The 23,711-nt window shown below is 40.3% G+C and overlaps 1 protein-coding gene across 6 annotated transcripts in view; it reads left to right on the top strand.

The window, feature by feature from the left end:
• EPG5 (ectopic P-granules 5 autophagy tethering factor) overlaps positions 1-23,711 on the top strand; it is a 56,056-nt gene that overhangs the window by 22,696 nt on the left and 9,649 nt on the right. For 3 of the 6 annotated variants that reach the window (XM_040089821.1, XM_040089819.1, XM_040089818.1), the window contains exons 16-37: positions 240-499; positions 3,052-3,192; positions 3,592-3,736; positions 4,499-4,696; positions 5,417-5,527; positions 6,266-6,385; positions 7,866-8,032; positions 8,224-8,448; positions 10,271-10,394; positions 11,301-11,442; positions 12,514-12,685; positions 13,868-14,030; positions 14,634-14,776; positions 16,062-16,218; positions 17,210-17,404; positions 18,340-18,553; positions 19,318-19,478; positions 19,595-19,802; positions 20,555-20,630; positions 21,457-21,560; positions 21,760-21,935; positions 22,416-22,601. In XM_040089821.1, coding sequence (XP_039945755.1) covers positions 240-499; positions 3,052-3,192; positions 3,592-3,736; positions 4,499-4,696; positions 5,417-5,527; positions 6,266-6,385; positions 7,866-8,032; positions 8,224-8,448; positions 10,271-10,394; positions 11,301-11,442; positions 12,514-12,685; positions 13,868-14,030; positions 14,634-14,776; positions 16,062-16,218; positions 17,210-17,404; positions 18,340-18,553; positions 19,318-19,478; positions 19,595-19,802; positions 20,555-20,630; positions 21,457-21,560; positions 21,760-21,935; positions 22,416-22,601 — 3,588 coding nt within the window. The remainder of the gene's footprint in view (positions 1-239; positions 500-3,051; positions 3,193-3,591; positions 3,737-4,498; positions 4,697-5,416; positions 5,528-6,265; positions 6,386-7,865; positions 8,033-8,223; positions 8,449-10,270; positions 10,395-11,300; positions 11,443-12,513; positions 12,686-13,867; positions 14,031-14,633; positions 14,777-16,061; positions 16,219-17,209; positions 17,405-18,339; positions 18,554-19,317; positions 19,479-19,594; positions 19,803-20,554; positions 20,631-21,456; positions 21,561-21,759; positions 21,936-22,415; positions 22,602-23,711) is intronic. The other 3 variants (XM_058424063.1, XM_040089820.1, XM_040089822.1) reach the window with 2 other exon arrangements.

The following is a 23,711-nucleotide window of genomic DNA, read 5'->3' as shown; positions in this document are numbered from 1 at the left end:
AAAGGGGTGGGACGAAGGAGAGGGAGGTAGAAATTGGGGCCATAGGAAGAGTGTTTAGATAAACTACAGGGTATGTCTGAAAAGTAATTACTGTTGGTCTAATCGTATAAGGTTTGGGTTGGAAGGGACCCCAAAGATCATCCAGTTCCCCTTCCATGGACCAAGCCCCAGACCAGTGCCCCACGTGCTGTGTCATGGCTTTGCTTCCTCTCATTCCTGCACCTGCTGCTCTGTTCCAGGTCTCCTACCTGGCCAGCATCGTTCGCTACGGGGAAACACCGGAGACTTCCTTCAATCAGTGGGCATGGAGTTTGATTTTGAGGCTGAAGCTGCACAGGAATGACCGTGGGGTGCAGGAGAGTGGTCTGGCTGTGCCGGTGTGTGACAGCGCACTGGACACAGCTGAGTCAGTCACGCTGCACCCCCTGCTCAAGGCTGTGAAGGCAAACATCCCCATTGGCTGCTTCCTGGCACTGGCAATGACCACCCTGGGCCACAGGTGAGGGCTTTTTGGGTGTTTGCCTTGGGTGGATGGCCCCAGAGACTGAGCAGCCTCGCTAATGCTGAGCTGAGGGTTATTAACATCTTTTGTGCCTATTTAAAGGGTGAAGGACTTGTGATGCAAGGGATCGAGCAGCTTGTCATCTCTTACGGGAAGCTGGGACTGGTTAGTCTGGAGAAGACTGAGAGGGGATCTCATTAATGCAGACAAACATCTCAAAGGGGTGTCAGAGTGTTTCTGCTTACTCAGGGACGGCAGTTGTCGGGGGCTCCTTTTCAGGAGCTTAAATTCTCCGGCGTTCAGGTGGTTTTCACCTTCTGCAAAGCTCTGTGCCAAACACAGGAAAATACGGAGTCTTCAGGGTTACATGCTTTGTTTATTAGTTCTTATCTTACAATTTTCTCAGTGTCCGAAAGATGTTTGCCGCGGCTCGGACATCTGGTGACTCCTCCTGTCTCTGGGCTGTCCTTATCTTTTATACTAATTGCTACGTATTCTTTATTTACTATTTCTTACCAATGTCTATCACTATTACTAAAAAGGTCATCTTTACTCTGACCCAATCCTCACTAACTACTTTGTGCCAACGTCACTGCAGAAATGGAGTGAGGGAACAAGAAGGAAGAAGAAAGAGACAATGCCCTAAGTTCTCCATCTTGCTCCATTCACTTCAATGCCAAAAATCCCAAACCCACTTTTTTTTCATCCCGTGATATACTACACTACTATTTTTCACACTCTTGTGGCTTGCAATGCTTTCTGCAGTGCAAGAAGCCTCTCCTATGGACTGAAATTAAATCTAGTGTCTCTCTGAGCTCTGGGCTCTGGGCCGGGGTCCCGGACCCCACTGCCTAGGTCCCTGACCCTCCAGGGCAATTAAAGGAATGCCTTAGACTCCAACATCAGAGGGTGGTGCTGGACTTTTCAGTCCAGTCCAGGTTTCTGCAATCAGATGAGCAATGGCCACAGCTAGCACATAAGAAGTTTCACCTCACTGTGAGGAAGAATTTCATTTTGCTGAGGATGGCAGAGCCCTGGAACAGCTACCCAGGGAGGTCATGGATTCTCCTCTGGAGACATTCAAACCCTCCTGGACTCCTTCCTTTGTCTCCTCCACTGAGTGACCCTGCCTTGGAGGGGTTTAGGCTGGATAAACTCAATGTCTTTTCCAACTCCAGCTTTCTGTGATTCTGTGACTAAAGTTTCACAGGATCCCAGAATCATTTAAGTTGGAAAAGACTTCCAAGGTCACCAAGTCCAAGCTGTGACCAATCCCCACTTTGTTACCCAACCCAGAGCACTGACTGCCACGTCATTCCTTGGACATCTCCAGGGATGGGGAGTCCATTGCCTCCCTGGACAGCCTGTTCCAGTGCTTAATAATCCATTTTGTAAAGAAATTATCCCTAAATTCTTTCAAACAACATGCTATTTCTTTTATTTTGCTACTGGTATTTTTTTTGCCTTCTGCATTTTAGTGTCCAGTGTTAAGAAATAGTACTGAAACTGGGTGTTAACAGTAATTTCTCTGGACAGGAGTAACTTTGAACCACACTTACTGAAAGTGTTGTTCTAGATTATTTCTAGATAATTTCTTTTATCAGGGCAGCCAGCACTGCATTTAGAAAATAGCATGGAGAGAAAACCCACTCACTCTGGGAATGGTAAATAAAGAACATTATAAGAGCAGTGAACCTCTTAGCTATGACTGTGTTCCAGCACAGTCTTTACCAGTGCTTTTAGCTGGTTTGTAGGTAAGGTTTCTGAACATAATCAAATGCTCTTGTTTGAGGTGCAGAGCCGCACAAAATTTGTTCAGTTCTCACCAGAATGTTTTCCCTGAGTCTGTAGTCCTTTTGGTTATGTGCTATGCTATTCAGAATTCTCACTAACTTGTTTTCTATGTATATTATGTTACTCTTTTAAGGAAAATTTATCTGGGCTTTCTTCTCCTTACCCAAGGAAGCCATTGCTTTGTGGTAAGATTGTGCCATAGATACTTTAAAAATTGGAGTAGTTTGAGACTGATATTAAGGTATTTTGGGTTGAGAGTGGAAGTTTTTCCATAATTTTGAGCATGGAATAAAAAATGAAAGAATGTCTTTAGTCTGTTCCTCTGCACCTTCTCTGTTTGGCCTTTGGCTCTTCTTTTCCCTGGAGAGGGAGATGAGGTATCCAAGATATAGTGAGCTTTAAAGTGATAGAAACTTGATGAAGGCTTGCATCTCCAGTGATTTTTGGAAGATGGGACACTTATCCCCAGAAAGGAATTTGTGACAGAAGGAGATAATTCGTAAATATTTGAGAAGCAAATTCTTATCAAATCTGTCAGCAATTGAATGACTCATACAGCTGAAGAAAAGACCTCTGTATTTAGTAATTTAGATTTTCAAAGATAAAATGTAAAGTTGTGAATGTATTGACATCTCAGTTAATAAAAATTAAATCAACACCTTTTCTCTCTTTCTGCTGATAGTGAACATGTTTTTCTTTTCTTTTTGTTTGTTTGTTTGTTTTGTTTTGCTTTGTTTTGTTTTGTTTTTTGACAGCATCGAGAAATTCTGTGCTGAGGGGATCCCTCTTTTGGGTGTACTAGTCCAGTCTAGACATCTGAGAACAGTAGTCCATGTGCTGGATAAAATTTTACCCTTGTTTTATTCTTGCCAGTATTACCTCCTGAAGAATGAACAGTAAGCATTATATGTTCATAATATGTTCATTTTTTAATTTTATACTTTTTTTTAAACTTAATTTATTCATAGTTGCAGTGGAAGTTAATAGTAATCTTTTGGTTTAGATTCCTGACAGTCTCCCAAACAAATCCTGAGTAAGATTTGGGTGGTAATGTAGATCAAGGACTGTATTTAGTCCTGATGAGCTGCTTTGAATTACAGGCTAGTGTGAAATGTTCATACTGTGCCCAATATATGGCTGAACTGGAACAATTAAATCTGCATTGTGCTTGTGAATCAGCACAAGCTGATTCTGTGTATGCCTCTGTGGTGCTGTTGAGCTGTTTTTAAATTCTCTAGAAGCAGCTTTCTATTTAATATGCAGTAGAAGATATTTTCATTTGTTGACATCCCTAGGTTTCTATCTTATGTGGAACTGTTTCTTCATCTGGATAGTGGAGTCCCTCAAGGAGTGACCCAGCAGGTTACCCATAAAGTGACACAGCACTTGACAGGAGTGAACTATGGAGAAAATGTTAAGCTGCTCAATAGTATGATACAGGTAAGAAGATTATTTAAAAAAGAAAAGGTGGAGAGGGTGTTTAAAACCAAGCTTATTTGACTGAGTTAAAGGTTAGAAAGGATACTGAACTTGGCAGTTCAGTCACAGAGTACCCTATATCAAGCATTAGTAGCTGGGTTTGGTTTCCTGAAATGCTCCTGCTTAAACTTGCCTAAATCTGACAATGTGTGTGACATTAACAACAATATTTGCCTTTCAGACTTCTTGGAAAATTCATTTTCCCATACTGGGTCAAAACTGTTTAAAAAAGGAAATGTAATATGCAGCACTGCTTTCTTGTTTGTGTTATTTGAGGAATGCAGCAGAGATAGTAATGTTTGCAAATTCTCCTTTTTACCATTAATTGAGGCCTCTGGAATGGAAAAATGTTCTTGAGTTAGGGAACAGTAGTGCAAAGGGGTCAAAACCCAAGGCCCTCTAGCATTAGAGAGGGATAATGGAAACAGACCAGGAAGGCCTTTGCAGGAACAGCAGCCTGGACCCCCTGCAGGAGTCCTGCTTAAGGCATCTGTGTTTTTGCTGATTACACAAGGTGCTCTGCTCTCCAGGCTTCAGAATCTGCAGAAGTTTGGAGGAGGCTGAGACAAAGCAGTCCTTATTTTGGTATAGGGAGTGTTGTTGTAAATTATTTAATTTAGGATAAACCCACAGCCTCAAGCAAGTCAAATAATTTTCCAATAAATTCTTGAGCTTTACTCAAAGCTGCAAGCTGTTGACCAATTTTACCCTTTAATTTGTCAGACTCACATTTTTCTAAGTGACCATCCAAATGGAGTGGGGCCAGCTGCAGTCCTGGAGTTCTGGGTGCAGGTCCTCACCAGCCAGCAGCTGTGGCACAGGGATCGGGCCACGCTCTGCCTGCTGGATGACTTGTGCAAAGCTGCTTTTCAGTACAACCAAGAGGACTGTGTGCAAAAGCTCCTTTACCAGCAGCACAAGGTAAATTGCTGTGGTGTTTTGGTGTGGCTGTTGAGTAAATGGTCAGCTCATGTGTTGCACAGTTGGATTTTGATGTGAATATATTTTCCTGAAGTGCAGCAAGAATGACTGTGAAATCCTAGGATGGTTTCGTTTGGGAGGGACCTTTACAGCCCATCCAGTTGCACCCCTGCCATGGGCAGGGACACTTTCCACCATCCCAGGTTGCTCCGAGCCCTGTCCAAACTGTTCTTCAGCACTTCCAGGGATGAGGCAGTCACAGCTTCTCTGGACAGCGAGTCATGATGATGAGTGATGATGAGGTTATCTGATTTTTTTCTGAGTTGGTCAAGAAATTTTTTTTCTGAGTGGATAAAGATTAATGAAATGTCTGATATTTTGATAATGATGATAATAATTACTACTAAAACCAGTTTGGAACACAGTTTTCATTCATGTGAGTTCTGTTATGGTTTGTCTTCTTTGCATTTCAAATATTTGATTGAGTGTTTAGGACAAAAATGGAGCTTCCTCTCTTGAAAAAAACCAGACACAGTCACTTTAACAGGATGTTTTCACTGAAATAGAAGATCCAAGCAGGCATTTCAGTGGTGCCTGGCTGAAGCTGGAAAGTAACAACAGGAGGTGGAAGGGAACCTGGATGAGGATTGATTGATGCACCTGTAGCTTCTAAATCACCTGGTCACGAAAAAACCCCAAATGTTTTCTGTTTCTGTGCAGAATGCTTTGGGCTATCACTGTGACAAGGGTATGCTGTCTTCACTGGTCAGCTGGATCGTGGCAGGCAATGTCACACCATCCTTTGTGGAGAGCAATGCCAACTCCTCTCAGGTAAGTGCCATGATGGTGTTTTGTGATGGGAAAAGCAGCATACTGGTCTAGGGGTCTTTTTAATTTTTTTTTTGCAGATACCTCTCTTGGTCACTTTTTCTTCCTGTCCCAGAGTTTTCTTGTGATAAAATCCCAGTTTAGCCTAAGAAAATGCTGTGGATTCATTGCACTAAAAGGAACATGGATATTTTGCACAAGGAGTTTGTCTAATCTGCACCCAAGAATTCATATCGTAGGATTTATTATTTAAATATTCTTCTAATCTACTGTTGTTCATGATCTATTTAACAAGACAAAATCTGTAAAACCTGAGTTTTCTATTAGATCAGTCTTTATCGGATAAATATTTTGAATTTGAGTTACTTTCTCTCTGCTGAAGTGAGCTACCTCAAGCAAAAAGGAGAAAAAAATCTTGCAGTACTCCAGACAGAGATGTGTAGTGCAGGTAGAATAGAGAAGATCTTATTTTACTGGGTTTGAGAAGGTTGTTTCCTACAGACCGCTCTGGGTAAATCTGGCAGTTGTGTCTGCTTTTCCCACTTCTTTCCCAAGATTGTACAAAGGGGAAGTTTGAATTTAAGGATAAAGAGGTTTTGTTGTTGAGATGTGATACTGCTTTATGCAGCTCTGCAATGAGAATCTGTCAAACACTTACTCCTCTTAAGAAATCATAAAGCTTCCTGATCTTGCCCCTGTCATTTTTTAATCAATATTTCTGTCATTTCTGTTGTTGTCCAGGTTTGGTTTGCATGGACGGTGTTAAATATGGAGTCAATATTTGAAGAAGATTCACAGCTTCGCAGAGTAGTGGAGGGGGAGCTGGTTATCAATGCTTTAACTCCTGATCAGGCTTTAAAGGTGAGAGAATTGGTCATACCTTTTTATTAATTAGAGAGAACTGCTGGAGAAAAGTGTTCCCATGTATCATTTAGTTTTTCTCTTACGTACTACTTTCTTACTAGGATAAATGCATAAATAATGCTTTACCTGGCTGTGCAGGAGAAAATATACTGCAGGGAGAGTTTCTTTTACGTTTTGAGTATATTTGAGTTCTTTTATCTTTAAAAGCTACCATGGAAATACCTGATTTTACTATATCAGTATATTTACAGAAAACTAATTTGTGCTTTTGTATGATTTTCTGGGTCATCTAAAAGTCTCACAGCCTCCAGTGGATTTATTCTATGCCCCTGACATGGGGAGTGCTTATTTTTCAGGTGGGAAAATGTGTCTGTATTTCAAACAAATGATTCCTCAGATGATCTGAATTGTTCAGAAGATTGGCCTTTACTTCTCTTTGTTTTCTGAATTACTTTCCAAGGCTTTCAAAACTATTTAGGCATCTCCTTTAACAAGGCACTTAGCTGTACTTCAGGCCACGTTGCAGTGGCTTCCAGCTTCTTTGCCCAAATTCTGTTAGAAATTCTGGAGTGAAGCAAGTGGAAACCAAAGCTGCCTATTCTCAAAGTGTAGTTTTTGACCCATCTTTCATCTCAGCTGTTTCAGTGTGTTTCAGTGAAGGAGGTGGCTCTATGAAAATAGGTTTGCTTGGGCTGTATCAAGTACATGTCTTGCATCCTTGGAGCTGGTCTGGAGAACACTTGTTCCTCAGCTTGCATGTCTTGATTTAGCTGGAAGACAAAAAGAGTGTGGGAATTGTGTGAAAAAGGATGCCAGAGGTCTGGTACAGGAGATGAGGTGGTGCCAGGGTCTGCTCCCAGTCTTGGGAACTCAGAAAAGCCTCCCATTCCCCTGCTTCAGGCACAGTCCAGGGGAGTTTGAAATGGGACTGTTAAACCATTTAGTGGGTCTGTGGTGTTGCTAAAATAGGATGCTGCTACTCATAGGTTGCCGCTTTTTTTTTTCTTTTTTTTTTTTTTTTTCCCTGCTTTTGCTTCTGTGTTCTTTCTTCACATTAGTTATACTTTGCAAATATACTGTTTCGAATTTTCACTAGAAAATTTCACTAGAGCTGTATTAAATGTAATCTGGAAAATGCTAAAAGTAGCGTGCTGGAGACTTAAACCGGGGACATCTACTTCTGTGAGGAAGAACAGTAATTAACTGTAATTAACTGTAATTAACACCAATGACCCATATATTAGCCTTGTGTCAGAGCCATCATGCTGGGGTTTTGTGAGCATCAGAGATACAGGTCTGCTGTCCAACATAACTGTGAGATGGGCAGCTCATCCATCAGGACCTGTAACAGATGTGTGACTGCTTCCAAGGTTTTCTCCTCTGTAATTACCAAGTGTTCATGCTGTGTTAATCCGCTCAGTTAACCTGTGACAGCCTGTTACAGTGCCACACTTTTCTGGAAATGTTGTTTCTGCAGAAAGCCCAGACCCAGCTGAAGCTGCCCATTGTCCCTTCCCTTCAGAGGCTCATGATTTACCGCTGGGCTCACCAGGCCCTTGCTACCCCTGCAGATCACCCTCTCATGCCGCTGATCTGGCAGAAGTTCTTCCTCTTGTACCTTCACCGGCCAGGACCACAGTATGGGTGAGTCTGACTTGCTCTGGCAGACTAGTAAGCACTAATTAAGTGCGCAGCAAGTGAGAGTCAGTGCGTTACACTGACTGCTCCCAAAAGCAATGGGTACCAGCAGCCTCTCTGGTGAGCCAATTTATCTGCAGGGATTCTGATTTGACATTTGCAACAAGACTTAGTTATGCATTTTTGTTCATTTTTAGATTACCTGTAGATGGCTGTATTGGAAGACGCTTTTTTCAGAGTGCAGCTCATGTTAACTTGCTAAATGAGATGAAGAAGCGGCTGACAGAGGTGGCAGACTTCCACCATGCTGCCAGTAAAGCACTGAGAGTGGAGAGTCCTGAGGGCAGTGACAGGTCGCCAAAGAAGGCCAGCTGCTTGCCTGATTACCTGACTTCACCTGAGCTGCATAAGGAACTTGTCAGGTAAAAAAAGTCTGCCCAGTTCCACATTAATCAATGCAACTGCCTGCGTAACTGCTACAGTGCAGTCATAGCTGTGTGAGGAATGAGGGGATGTGACCTTAGATGTACTGCAGGCACTTATTAAAATCATAAAATCATAGAACCATTCAGGTTGAAAAAACCTTCCATGATCATCAAGTCCAGCAGTTAACTCAGCACTGTCAAGGCCACCACTAATCCCTGTCCTCAAGTGCATAGCTGGGCTCAGATCCATTCCTCTGTTTGTATAACTGGTTTAGTTTGAGAGGGGTCTGGTTTTACTACTAAAAATAAAGCATTGTTGATAGGTTTGTCACTCCCTTAAGGGGAAAGTATTTGTTTTTTTAATGAATGGTAGCCCTATGTTGGCAAAATATTTATTATTTAGGCATATCTGCAACTCATATGTATATCACTAGCTATAAATGTAAACAGCTGCTTGATGTGTGTATATGTTTCTCACAGAGCAGGGCCTGAATTTATGTCTGAGTAAAATTACTTCTTCAGGAAATTTACTGGGGACTTCAGCATGTGGTTCAGTGCACTTTGCTTGGTTAGCAGCCTAAAAGTGAGCTCTGCCAAGTGTGTTCTGTAGCATCTGAAAAGTGGTAAATCTGCTTACCAAAAACCTCACCACATGACTCCTTTTTTGTCTTGGAGTACACTAAGGAGGGGGACACAGTCACTCACTGCTACTCAGCTGGTGAATGCCCACTTTTGTGAGGGATAGTAGCTCCTAAGAGATAGCTATATCTCATATACGTTAAACCTGAGGAAGTATGTAAATGTTGTGAGGAAATATTTGAAAGGATTATTTGAAATATTTGAAAAGAGTCCCTTGTTCAGGGGCCCTGGATGTCTGGAATCTGCTCCTGCTCCTGTTTCCTCTCAGCAATCAGTAGGTACCATACAAACAAGAGAGATGATAAATATGACTTGGTTCTCTGTGAAGAATAGTCCAGAGATGCTCACCAGATAAACTTGATTAATATTTTCAGTCTTTCATTTCAAATAAGTTCCCCACTCCAACAGAGAACCAGACTGCTCTGTGCCCAAATAAATCTTGTGCTCAGAAAGTTTAATGACCTGTCTAGTTTTCTAGACAGGAGGGAAATTATTGGTAGAGTTTATAGGGGCTGATTCTTGGAATTGGTTTACTTCCATTTTTTCACCAATGACACTGATGAAGGAAGCAGGAGTTTGCTAGTGATATTTAATACCACATTGTGAAGATTTAATGGCATTGTAGTGCTTCCTTGTCACAAACCTTGGGATGGTGTGATTGTGAAAATCGTAGCAGTTGGTGGAATGATGTCAGCTGAAAAAAAGGTGTGCTTATGTTAAAGTTTTAACAAAGGAGGAAATGGGAATGAATGAGACACTGAAAAGAAATCAAAAGATGTGACTTAACTCAGGCATGACATTTTGGAGCAGGCTCTGCAGAGATGTGGGGTGAAAAGCCAAACTTGCTCATGTGTACTCTGTTTATTCCTTTGGTCTTTTGAATGGGATTTTGGTGATACTTTCTGACATAAGAGACTATTCCGGTCTTGGGTCTTATGCTAGTATGCATAAATGTTTTCCTTTTCAAAATTTGTCCTCTTACTATTTTTTGCTGCCGTTCATATTTTTCTAAATACCTTCTTTCCACTGCTGGTCTTTAACTTGACCTGAAAACACCTGAAATATCTTTTTTTGACCATGCCACCTTGTAGTATTATTTGTTGCCCTAATTCAAACCTTAGAACAATGAAATTCACACTGATTTTTTTTTTTTCCTTTTTTTCCTTTTTTTTTTCATCAGACTTTGTAATGTTTTAATTTTGTGGTTGGAAGAAGAGAGTTTCCAGAAAGGAGATACATACGTTCCCTCTTTACCAAAGCAGTATGATGCACATAGACTTGCTAAAGTCATGCAGAATCAACAGGTGAGTTGCTAATAACACTGAGTTGCTAATAACACTGACAATCTGAAATCTAAAGTCCACTTGCTAAAATGAGTCTTTGAAATCAGTGAGAAAGTTGTGTTACTGGTCTTTTATGCACATACAGTATGTATGATACCTTAGTGGCTCTAACATTTTTCCTAAAATCTCAAACTGCCTTCCTTTATGTTTGAAAGAGGATTCAAATGTAGATGCCTTGCATATCTGTCATTTCTTGCAACACAGTCCTTTTTCTTTGCCACTCTGTAATTCTTCTTATGTTCTAAGTTAATATTAGAGGATTATTGAAGTTGCAGCTTTAAATAACAAAAGACTGGAAGCCAAAACCTGCTTGTGTTGGTAGTCTGTAAAATATCAGGTTCAAATGCAAGTTAGTGAGTGTGTATTATTCTATTCTTCAAGCCTAAAGATTTAATATAAGCAAAACCCTGCAAGAGGAGAGATTTTGGAGGGGCATTTACTTATGCTTGCTTTGTTTTCACTCCCCTAGTGTATATGACTACTGGAAATGCAGCCTGCTTTGGCCGGGCTGCAGTTAATCAAGACATGATGTTTTAGACTCAGTCTCTTGTATTCCCTTTTTAGGAGCAGACTTTTAATAATCTGTCTTTCCTATTGTCTCTTACATGTTAGAGATTATACCATGTGTCAGGTTTCATCTCCAAGTGTGACAAATACTTTTTAATAGATATCTATATATGTAATAAGAAGAGTTCAGTGTTTTATTTCAGTTTAGATTTTTTCCCCTTAATAAGAAATTTCTTATGACTTAAAACTGCAGGGTATATTTTTTATCTACTTACTTGAGCTCCTCACCTACTAGGATGGGTGGACAGCACATGGTGCTGATCAAAATGGGGATGATAATTTCATTCTTTTGTGCTCCAGGATCTGTGGATGGAGTATGTCAACGTGGAGCTCATACACCATGAGTTTCAGGAAGCTGTAAACCTTTGGCTGCAGGTTCAGCTTGAATCACATCCAGCCTATGCTTCTGCAGGGGAAACAGATTTCACCAACCCTTTGTCGGGTAAGAGACAAAAATACCTTAAGGAAATTGCGCTTTAAAGAATTACTGGGATGTCAAAACCCTGGTTTCTTTAGGAGCTTGATGATGCCTGCTAATAAAGATATTAATACTGTTTGTTTTCTGTGGGCACAGTATTTTCCATGAAGTTGTCACAGTTTTCTCACTAAGATTTTTGTGTGAGGGGCTAACATTGATGCTCTCTGGCTTCAAGTTTGCCATGTTACAGGGCAGAGGTAGGGCATCATGGGTGAGTTCCCCAAAAGTTCCTCTGCACAGAGCATGCTCCAGACATTTTCCCAAGATTTAGAGAGAGACAGGTGCAAGCAAAGGTAAAACCAACTGTACCTGAAAACATACTGTCTCTGGGATTTTGTTTGTTTGTTTTTTGTTTTGTGTTGCTTTTCCCTGTGTGTTTCCCTGGAATTTTGGCATAGTGAAAGGGTTGTTCTAGCACAGAAGGGGTGATAGTCATAGTCGGTACATTAAGGATGTGGTGAAATTGGATTTGGGTCCAGTTTGGATCCAAAGAAGAGGAAGGAGTGAGGGAATAGAAGGGAACTGGAATAGCTTCGTAGGTGAATTTACATTGTTTGGACAAAGAAACTGAATGGAAATCAGCAGGCAGAGAGGGCTGACCCAGAGAAAGGCTGTGCACTGAGAAGGAATTGACACTGACAAGACTAGAGGTGATGATGAGTTACAGGAAAAGGAAGATGAATTTTTCTTAGAATTTTGTCTGGGTGCCTGTGTCAGATGAGTGCCAAAATAAGTGGAATGACAGGAAAACTGAAGTTCGGAGTGTTTGGGGAAAACAAGGAAACCAGTGCGTCTTTTGATCCTAATCTTTGTGTGGTGGAAGAACTGGTCATGAAAATTAGCTCTGTGAAATAAAGTTTGACAAAAATAAGAAAATTAGTTGAGTGACTTTTTTTTTTAAAGGGGGAAACCTGAGAAATAATTTTCTGCAGTTAAAAATGTTTCATGCAAAAAAAAACCCTGGTTTTGTTCAGCGTCTCGTAAACTTTTCTTATTGACCAAACTTGCTTCTGTTTTTTTAAAAAATTTTTGTAGCCAAAGTGAGGATCATGAATAGTTTGAAGAAGCTTGATACTCCCAAACCCCCTCTGCCACTGCAGATGATGAAAGCTCCTGTACCAGTGATTTCCTCTGCCACTCTCGTGAGTCAGAAAGATGCGATCCAGCTCATGCGCAAGGACCTGAACATCTTACAGCAACACGCCAAGTGAGTCATGTCAGTGCTCCTTGTGCCTCACCAGTGTGTCCAGCAGTGCCTTAAAATGATCATGAAGTCACAGGATGGTTTGGGTTGGGAGGCACCTTAAAGTTCACCCCATTCTACCCCTTGACATCAGCAGGGACACCTTCCACTATCCTAGGTTGCTCCAAGCCCCATCCAACCCGGCCTTGGACACTCCCCGATATGGGGCAGCCACAGCTTCTCTAGACACCCTCTGCCAGGGTGCCAGGGCTTCCCCACCCTCACAGGCAGGAATTTCTTCCTAAAGATGTCCTTCACAGCAGCCTCATTTTGGTGTTAGCTCAAGGCTGTCAGCCCTTGATTCCGGCTTTTTGTCTCATTTGTTTTCTCTTTCTTCTGGTCTTTCTTCTACTTCTTCAGCTGACCTAAGAGTGCACAAGGCTTACCTAACAACTGAGATTATGTCAGAGTGCATCTAACTTATTTTCTCCGTTGGCATATTTCCTGAAATAAAGCCTTTTTAGACTAGATTTGTTGACAATGAGTTATTTAACCCTTTTGCTCTAAGGTAGTAATTGTAATATGAAGCATCCAGGAGAGAAATCTGATTTCTGGTTCTGCTAGCTTTGTGACTGAAGTAGACTTTCTGTTTTTAATATTCAAACTCAGATAATCCAGCTGAATTTTTTTCAGTCACAACTGGTCAATCTTTACCTGGTCTTATCTAATATAGTAATTTAATAACAATATTATGAACTAGAACAAAAACTACTAAGCCCAAGAGAGGTTGTGTCTAAACAATGCTAGTATCAGTTTTAGATCGGTTTTAGGTGAATTTTTTTTTTCCCTTTTTTTTTTTTTTTTTTTTTCCTTTCTTTTTTGTCTGGTGAAAAATTGCATTTCCTACAGTACAGGGATTATTCTGTTTAGTTTCCTTCCAGGCTGTCATATCAAGTAATTCAAAAGAACTGACACATTCACACATACTTGAGTAGTTTTGTTCTTATGAACCTCTTTTTTTTTTTACTTTGAAGTGCAATTACTTTGAAGTTTTAGCTCAATTTAATTTAATAACCTTTCATGTTTTCCAGGAGAGTGTCATGAGTCTTTGTACAGCACATTAAATTAAAGTCTCCTCTCTTTAAATTCTTACCATTGCTGTTTTCAGGAAAGATTTTGGTAGTTTTGTTAATAAATGCCTTTCAGAACTGCAGCTCTCTGGGAGTCTCAGCATGTTGCTCTGAACAGTGAGATCCTGGACACAGTGCCTAAGCTGTATGTCAACAGAGAAGAGCAAATCACCCTTCACCTGGAGTGCCGAGGAACTTCAAATAAAGGCTGCCAGGGAGCAGCTCAGCTCACTATCCAGGTTAGAGGCATGGCATCACCTCTCTTTTGGGGCTCTTGAACATAGAGGATGAATGTGAAATGGCTGAATTATTATCAAAGTGGTAGCCTTTGACCAAATAAATCCACACACAAATTAGTGGTCTGAAACACCTCATGTGTAATGCTCAAAAGGAACAGTAGATCAGCAGCTGAAGAATAAGTTGTTGCATAATTTGTTTTGCTCGTGGCATCCATTCTAAACTGCTAAACTGCATCCCAGTACATGGAAGGGAATTTGCTTGCCAACAGGAATAGTAGGAATGAAAATATTTATGGAAATACTTCCATGTTGCTTAGTAAATTAATTTTTTGATTCCCTCTTAAGTTTCAGTCCCTGTGGATTAAAAGTCTTAGATAAAAGACATGAATTCTGTTAGAGTGTGTGACAGTTAATTAGGAAGATGACCAAGGATATGTGTTTGGGCACGATGTACTAAATCTGATCAAAGCTGTCAAGGGAAAGCCATCCAAATTCAAAGTTCTCTGACTGGACTCTGCTCCTTTTTTAGAAATAGCTGCAGCATGGAAGAATTAGCAAAACCATGTTCATTCTGAAGTGAATGTGTGTCTTTCTGTTGTTCAGTTTGAAGGGAAGCATAAAAATGAAGCAGTGAACCAGCAGCTTCATGCTTTGCATAAGGAGGTGAGACAGCTGCAGGCAGAAGCCATGAAGCCACCTTCCCTGGGTGTTGTGGAAGCAGCTGTACACGTGGAGAATTTTATAACGTAGGTTGTTCAGTTGCTGCTCTGGGTAGTGGTGTTTGTGTTTCCATTTTGGCATGTTAGAATTAAAATGTGGAACGTGTTCATGTGTTTTTCTTTGTGCTTATCTGCTTGGACCAACAACAGAGCTGGGATCCTGAGACCTCTATGTTTGTGACACAGTAATTCTTATTATCAGAGGGTCACTCAGGCTCAGCAGTATTGTGTTGTTTTGTAAGGGCACACAGTATTGTGTTGTACTTCTGTTTATTGTTTACAACTTCTTTTTGTTGTTCTGTGCATTATAATAGCCCTCCTAATCCTGTAAAAAGACACTCAGTGATGACACAAGGACACTCTGCTAAGCTTTAGGAAGTAGCAAATTTGTACCACAGCTGTGTCAGCCACAGGTTAATTATATGATTTGAATATGACTCTCTATGGGTTTTTCTCTGTTAGAGTGCAGGACATAAATGTTTCATAGAGTGTTATAATTTGAAGTAGTTTTTCAATATGTGAAACAAAATGGTGCAGTGGAAGTGGGCTAGATAATACCTCTTTTTTGAGGGCGTGTGAATAAAATGGGGTTGTCCAAGGCCCTTTTCCTCACTTACAGACCTTTTACAATTCATCCCAGAGGTCCACTTTTGCAACTTCATCCTCAATCTTCCAGATTCCTGCTGGGATTCTCTTAGTGTAGCTGGTTTACTATAGCGTGTAATGATTGTACAAGTAAAAGGATTTATGTACTACTTCTATTTGTTCATTATTCATCATTAATCTTATAAATTCTGTGGATGAGCTAACACTTGGGATTTACCTCTGGAATTGCATCTTCTTCATCTGTTTTAATTCAGATTTAGTAAAGACAGGGGTTTGATCTGAATGAAACATTTACTTGGCAATACACAAGAAAAGATTGTTTCTTTTTAAATTTTTTAATTGTTGCACCTGTGAAATAAAATGGGGTAGATTTTCTTGCAATACAAAAACGGTTGAGATGCCATCAGAATATGAGTATATGATTAAAGGGAGAAATAATCCGTTGGAACTATGCCTTGGAAATCTGTCAGTGTTCACTTTCTGACTCTGATTATGAAGAGTTTCTAAGGTTTGGAAGTATCCATTTCAGGCAGCAAAATTACATGAGCTAAATCTGTGACTTTTCAGTCTGAACGTGAGAAGGAAGGATACTCAGGGAGTATCAGAGATACTCATCTCAAGGCTATATATTGGCAGGAAATCTCTCTTTATTGTTACATTCTCTGTGTGTAAATTTAATTTTCCTTCTTAACTTAATTTTTTTTAGTGCCCTGATAAATATCTACAAGGTGCAGCCTATGCCTGCAATCAAGAAAGTTGGAATTGGGTTGTTTTTTACATTGGTAGAATATGTGTGTGATGAAACTCAACGTAATCCTCCCACAAGACAGTTCTTCACATCCTGCATTGAGATTCTGGGCCAAGTGAGTTGATTTCTTGAATATGAAAAGATTTTCTAAATTTTTATAATTTGATTTTTGGTGCTAATTCTTACTCCAATTTCACCTCTGTTAATGGAGGGGGGAGGGCAGTCCTAAACACATTCAGAAGGCTTAAAGTTAATTTCTAAGCATCTATCCCATTTTATTTTCAACTAATTGTGTAATATGCATAGTCTTTAGAAGAAGTGAACCTTACATTTAAGCAAAATGAAAACTGTTGATCTGAGGTGCCTCTGCTTAAACTGTCATTGTGTTAGTTAAATGCTGGAATTTTGGGCAGGTAACTAGGGTTTGGATACTTTCAGTTCATAAGAGTGTGTCTCAGCATAGGCTTTGCTGTTACCTGTCCATTTCTGGTTGATGCACATCTTGTCAACCTCTGCATTTGGACACCTTCCTTCTACAGCCTTGCAGTGTTCTCTGTGTATTGAGTTATATCAGAAACGAAGACAAATGCTTGGTGATGGTGGTAATATTTGCTGTGTTTGTGCTCTGAGAAAAATCATTAGCTTCTGCTTTAGGTCCAGATACTTTTGTCTTAGATAAAGTTAAATTCCATGTGCAGCTGTCCTTGAGCACCTTTAACAGGTGAAGTGCTGAGAAGTTCTTCACAGCTCTAGTTCTGTAAAGTTTTTCCTATTATCAAGCAGGGCTAGTGAAATCAGGTTTCATTTTCTTAGGGTATTTAATCAGAAAAAAATGGTATTTCCAGGTATTTTTAGACAACATATGTTATCACAAATGCTGGTCTGAAGTGAGCTAGGAAGACATATTTGTTTTGTGTTATATCTTGTGGAATAACAGCATTTAATTGATGTTTATCTTATAATCTCAGTCTTTTGTTTTTGAGAAAGGCTTCCCTTTTTATAAAAGGACCAAAACTATGATTGTCTCAACAACAAGCTTAAGAGGTGTATTTTCCAGTTGACTGATATTTGGCAGTTATTTTTCCCGCCATTCCCACTTTTCTCAGGTGTTCATCAGTGGGACCAAATCAGAGTGCAAGCATCTGCTCCAGACAATCCTGCAGAATCGGAGGCTCTGTACTCTCCTTTCTCCTTACTTCACTCCTGTTGCCTCTCCCAGTGAATTTGTGACTTTATACGAAAAAGTTGTGGCCTTTCTGAGTGAGGATAACAGCGATGTTGTCTTCATGCTGCTGACAAAGGTAAAGTCTGGTCTGTGGGTTTTCTTTGCCTGAAGACCACGTACTTAAGCTAAAGAGGAAAGAGGTGGAAATCTGATACTTTAAAATAGCATTAAGAGGTTCTGTAGAGTTTTGTTGGTCATACCAAATGGTAAGCGTTGCATTTAAGCTCAAGAGGGGCTGGGGTCAAAAGCAAATAGCTCAAGTAGCCTTTTCTAGCACAGATAGTTATCAGGATGTGCGTCCCAGGGCTTACTGCTGACATTAAACTGTCTCCTGATGACTTCTGCCCAGTGTCTCTACAAAGACATTCATCACAATAGCCAATGAATGCCAGGTATCTAACAATCAAAACAAAATTTGGGACAGTGTCTGTGTTTTCCAGCTCTGTTTGGCACCTGTCTCCTTCCTGCCTGTCTTAAAAAAGAGTAAAGTAATACCAAATGAATTGCACATCTGCTACTCATGATACTGCCAGTGCAGAAATTAGTGTAACACTTGCCCTTTGATATTGCTCTGATTCTCCTCTTTAGTTACAGGAAGACAGCTGGGAGCAGGAGGCAGTCTGTCCTGGGCAGGACTGTGAGCTGTCCTCAGTGGCAGTGGTCAGTATTGTCCCTGCTGACCAAGGTCCAAGCAGGTGCTCAAAGCTTTGCTGCTCCAACTGAAAATGTATGGACTATGGACATCAGTCCAGTTTAATGCTTGTGTGGAAACTCAGACAAATCTTTACGAATCTGAGCCACCATGCCAAGGGCTGTTTTGTAGATCTAGAGACCTCTGCACTATGCTAAATCATAGCCTTTGGAGAGTGAGGTTTGGAATTAGGGCTAACGAGATGCAAATTCATGAGGTTTTTCTTAAGTACATAAAAATGTCATGCTTTAATTTCCCTAGTGAAGGGGTTGTGTCTGTTGATTCTCGTGCTTAAAAATGCTCCCTGTGCTCTGTTGTAGTTCGACCTCACGCAGTGGTTGAGTGTGGCCAAGCCGCCTCTCTCAGAGCGTACCCAGCTCCTGGAGTCCATTCACTTGGCTCTCAATGCATGTGGCCTGGAACCTGAAGAAGATATTTTGATGCCATTTAATATCTTCTGCAAGCATTGGACTAACCTTCTCCAATATCAGTTCCCTGACCACTACAGTGATTTCTTAAGGTTGTTCGTGCAAAGTGAGTATCTGAGGTGATGCATCCTAAGCCTTTGTACAGAACCCTTCTGGCTTAAAAATATGGACTCTGTGCAGCAGAGTTAAATTGCAGAAGGATTTACACTTCCTTAGGTTTCTACGTAGGGCATTTTTATGTGCCTTGCTATGTGATGTGTTTTTGTTAGACATATTGTGGCTCTTCTGTGAGTCAGGGCACACACATCAGTGACAACAGACTTTTCAGCCCATGTAACAGGAGGAGGATGGAGGAGAGTCTTCTGTTAGGAAGCACCTATTAATGATGATTATGCCATGGTCTGTAATGCAGAACCCTTGTGTTTGATTACTCTTCAATATCAGGCAGCGAGCTGCAACTATGAAGACATGTAACTGACACTGAAATTTGCTGAAAATGTCCTGGTTGACATTTTTTGATGCCACCCATATTCTGATGTGCCCCTCAAATGGGGTCAGAAGTTCTTCTCTCTTTCAAACCGTACCTGCGGAGGCAGCAGCTGTCTCTTAATGTGTGTTTGCAGCCAGGGATGTACAAAGTGCCTGGGAAGTTGTCTAAGGAGAGAAACACATAGATGCCAAAAGGAAATGTTGATTACATTTGCAAACTAGAGGTAGTCTCTCACCTTTAAACTCGGGGCTTTCAAGCTCCCATGTTACCAAATTTTTCATGTAGCAGGGAGCTCTAATTTCAACCTTTTTTGACTTGTTTGGAGAAAGAGACTAACATCTTTCTGGTTTTCACAAATGCATTTTCTTATTTCTCCTAAGGCTCATCAGAGCAGCTTCTAAGCCCTGACTGTTGGAAGGCATCACTTCAAGCTTTGGGGTGTGATTCAGCAGTGACTGAGAAGGGCAGTTGGAAGAAAAGTGATTCTGCTGAATGTCCTGTGGTGAGGGATGCTGCAAAAACTCTCCTCTCCACAGAACAGGTGGGTGCCTCTTGCATTGATTTATGCTTTTCAGGTGAAATAGATGCCCTCCAGTGACAGATAACACTGCTGTGCAGGCTTTCTGCAGCTGATTAATAGCTTCCTTCTTTTTACAGGTCAGAGAGACAATAGAATGGCTTTCTACATCCTTCTGCAAACTCCGACTGGCCTCGGTGGACTTCAGGACTTTTGGCCTGTTTTCAAAATGGACTCCTTATGTGGCTGAAGTGAACACATTCCTGGAGTATCTCATTAAGCGACTAGTTGACACTGAAGTTGCTAATTTAGCCCAAGAGCCTGTTGGCAGTAGCAGAATTTTAGCAGGTAATGTGTCTGAAAAGCAAATGACTTAAAAACAGACACCTGATTTCTCTAATTCCATCTGTTAAGGGCCTTTTAAATATACAGCAAAATATTACTTTGCATTTGTGCAATAATAATAATATTAAAATACAGATGGGAAATGTTGCTACTACTTCATGGCCATGTAGGACTTTATGCTTTATAGTCTCCGAGGAAGCTTTTTTATATTTGAGCTTGCTTCAAAATTATTTTATGAGGTGATTGTACTTTCTTCAAGAAAAATAGAGTCTTTTGCACTGAGCAGAGGTTTGGAAGGACACACTACTGAATTTCTTAAAGCATGATTTAGATCTGGAGAAAGTTGGCTTTTATTTTAGTTTTTAATTAATTTTAATTTCAATTTTAATTAACACATTTTAGTATGTGCAGATTTAAAGTGTGACTCATCATTGCCCCCACAATCTCTGGTGTATTATTGAAGTTATCCTAATAAAACATCTTAACAATACAAAAGGCTTATGATGGTTGTTAAATCAGCCTTGTTGTTAACTGGAATTATTATTAAGCATATTGTATTTTAAAATTTTTATTTGGCCAGAAAGGACTGATTGAATGGTTGGACTCAATGATCTTGAGAGGTCTTTTCCAGTTTTAATTATTCTATAACTCTGTGAATGTTAGAATGAGAAAATGATATTATATGCAAATTTAGAAAAGTGTAATATGTTCACTGTTTTTGATTTGAAGGAGAAAACAACTTTGTTTTGTTTTAGCATTGCAGTCCTTGTATTCAGTCATTGCTGGACTCTTTAAACCATGGATACTGGTCTTGGAGAAAGAAGATGCAAGGTATATATTGCATTTTAAAATTATATGAATTTTTTTAAAGTAGGGACTTCAGTCCTGTAAGAATGGCTTTCATTATTACCTGGTTTTGAATAATTTGTGACTATCTGCCCTTCCATTTAAATAGCACTCACTTTGTCATTTCCTTAATAATTACAGAACTAATTCATGACCTACATCAAATTTTCCAAGGTTTGGATAGAATTATTATTTTAGATACGGGAAAAATCTTGTAATAATATGAGCAGAGTTTGATTATTTGAAGGATTTCACTCAGTTTTAAAAGCACTGAAACTTGAATTTCGGATTTCCCTGTTTTAGCTTCCATAATATCTATAATACCTGTTTAGAATGAAACAAAAAAGCTGAACAAATGCAACCCCAAATGCCAGTGGTATATAAAGAAACTTTAAGCTAAATGAATGCTGTGATGATCTATTGCCTTGTGCACCTCTGTCCTGACATGAAAAGTTAGTTATGGTACTATACATTCAAATTTTGCTTTCTTTCAAAATTAGAAGCTTTTGGAGTTGTGAGTGCACCTTCAGCACTGAAGTTTGAAGGTTGTCTGCGGTTGCTGAATGATGTCATTGGGAAACTCTGTTTCAACTCCATTATGAAATATCAAACAAGTAATTTCTGTTTACTGAGTGGATCTTCAGTGGGATAGTGAACTATGCAGCTCGTCTAAGCAAGAAGAAGAGAATCCGAATAAGCTGAAATTGGGACAACTGCTGATACCTTTACTTCACTGCTTTAGAATATTTAAATTGCAAATGTTTATGCTTAGGTAACTGAACACTGAAATTTGTGTTGTGCTTCTTTTCAGTAGCCAGCCCTGCTACCCTTGGTTGGAGAGTGACACTTCTGTAGCCTCCACTGTGGTCTGTCTGTTTGCAGATTGCATCAAGCTTTTGCATGAGAGCTTCAAAGGTGAGCGTGAAATCCTAAGCCTCCGCACTTGTTGATTCAGAGAAAAAAAAATACAAAAGTTAGTGTGCATTTTTTTCTTTAGAGTGTATTTTGATGTAACTTACAAGTTTTTCTTCTTCATAAATAGGCTTTCTTCTGAAATCAAGTTTTATCTGATTTTTTTTTCTGTTGTTAATTCAGCTATTTTCTTTGATTCTAGAAAAGCTGTTGCCGAGCCACCATGGTGCTCTCTGGTTACACCTAATGCATTACTGTGAGTGTTGCACAGCCCCCAAAATGCCAGAGTTTATTCTCTATGCTTTCCACACTGAGTTCAGAAGGCTTCCGTGGAAGGAAATGCATCCAGACCAGATGCTTATGGAAGAGTTCTTTAAAGTGAGTTCGTGATATCTGTTGAATTAAGTTCATAGTCAGTGCTACCCTTGAAAACAGCTGGAGAGCAGAAGATAGTTCTTTTAGCAAGTAGGCTTTTAAAGTTTGTTTTTAACATTCACAGTTGCTCAATTTGTGATGGATTTTTGTGAAGGAGTGTTTTGGAGTCTTAAAGTTGTGGAGAGCTGTATAGCTCTCACTGTGTTAATCTATTGGAATGTCTCATTTATTGCATATGTATTTAATGTTTTTAGTTAAGTTTAATGTATTTTGCTATTGACATGTTCTCACTTTCAAGTCATCTGAGACAAGGTAAAGCTGCAAGAGGGGAATCAAAATGATGGAGGAAAGACATTTGTCTACTCCTCTGCTGACCTAAGATGCTGCTGTAGATTTACGGTTAGCTAAGGAACTGAAAAGTATAAAAATACTTGTATCTTACATTGTTTTATGCACCTGTTTTTTTCCCTTTCTCCTTCCTAGATTGAAAGAGGCAGCCCCAAGAGTTGTTTCTTGTTCTTGGGTTATGTTTTATGTGAAGTAAACTGGGTCAGTGTCCTCTCTGATGCCTGGAATCCCAACCCGCACCCTCAGACTCACAGCATGATTGTCTGTTTGCTGTATATGATGGTCCTGTTGGCAAAGGAGGAACAGCTTATAGGCGAAGAGGTAATTTTTGTGATGGTTCATACCCATCTCTGAAAAGAAAAATAATCCTTTACTAGAAAGGACATGAGATGTGACTAAATCAAATTCATTGCTTCTGGAGGACTCTTCAGAGGGTCTTGCTCATCTTTAAGAAGTCCCATTTCACATCTGTCAGCTTTCTTCCACTTACAGTATCTTCTGCTCTCCATTTCCTCTGAGGTATTACAAGATGCTGCACTAAGATGTCACCAGCAGCCTTTGACCATCATTGTGTTTCAGTTTAGGAAAATTACCAGAGTTCACGTGCTTTGACCTGAATGTGCTTATCAGAAGCTTCTCAAGCTTCAGAAGATAGCTGTTTGCTATCAACAAAACAGTGAGTCAGCCTCAGGAATTCCCTCTTTCCTTCCAGCAGTGTGTTAAACTGAGACACCCTCTGGAGGTTTTTGCCTGTGCACTCTTGTGACACCTTGATCCAAATCTCAGACTTTCTCAGCCCTGTGTTCCAGGGCATGAGCAATCCGAGGAGTGCTTTTTGTACCAGTGTCACATTCCTGTGGAAATTGTGTCATTTGGGTTAGTTCTGAATCGTCACCACAACTTCAGTATTTGTTCATTCTAAAACCTGTAGAAAAACCTGTAGAAACATAGAATAGGATATAGAATATCCTGAGTTGGAAGTAATCACCGAGTCCAGATGTCCCCAGCACTCCCACCCTGTGCCTCCCTGAGAGCAGTGTCCAAACCCTCCTGGAGCTCTGGCAGCCTTGGGGCTGTGACCATTCCCTGGGGAGCCTGGGCCGTGCCCCAACACCCTCGGGGGGAAGACTCTTTTCTGATATCCAGTCTAAACTTCTGACATAGCTCCAAACACCAGCAGCTGGTGTTCCTCTGTTTTCAGGGGGCTCTTTTTCACTGCAGATGTTTAAGAATAGATGGGAACTGCTCATAGAGAGACTTTTACATCTGCTGACTTGCTCTTGCCTGTGTGAGCTGGGGGGATGCTGTGCTGTTCAGGGTGGTATTTATGAGAGCTAGCACATGAGAAGTCCCCCAGGTTAGTGGGTGATTCACTAAATGGAAAATTGAGGGAAGCAGTTTCTCCTGTGTACTAAAATGAATGTGTTTTTA

The sequence above is a fragment of the Hirundo rustica genome, chromosome Z (assembly GCF_015227805.2).
Source record: "Hirundo rustica isolate bHirRus1 chromosome Z, bHirRus1.pri.v3, whole genome shotgun sequence".
Lineage (NCBI taxonomy): Eukaryota > Metazoa > Chordata > Aves > Passeriformes > Hirundinidae > Hirundo > Hirundo rustica.
The sequence above is the reverse complement of the archived record's forward strand: the minus strand, read 5'-3'. Positions and strand labels throughout refer to the sequence as shown.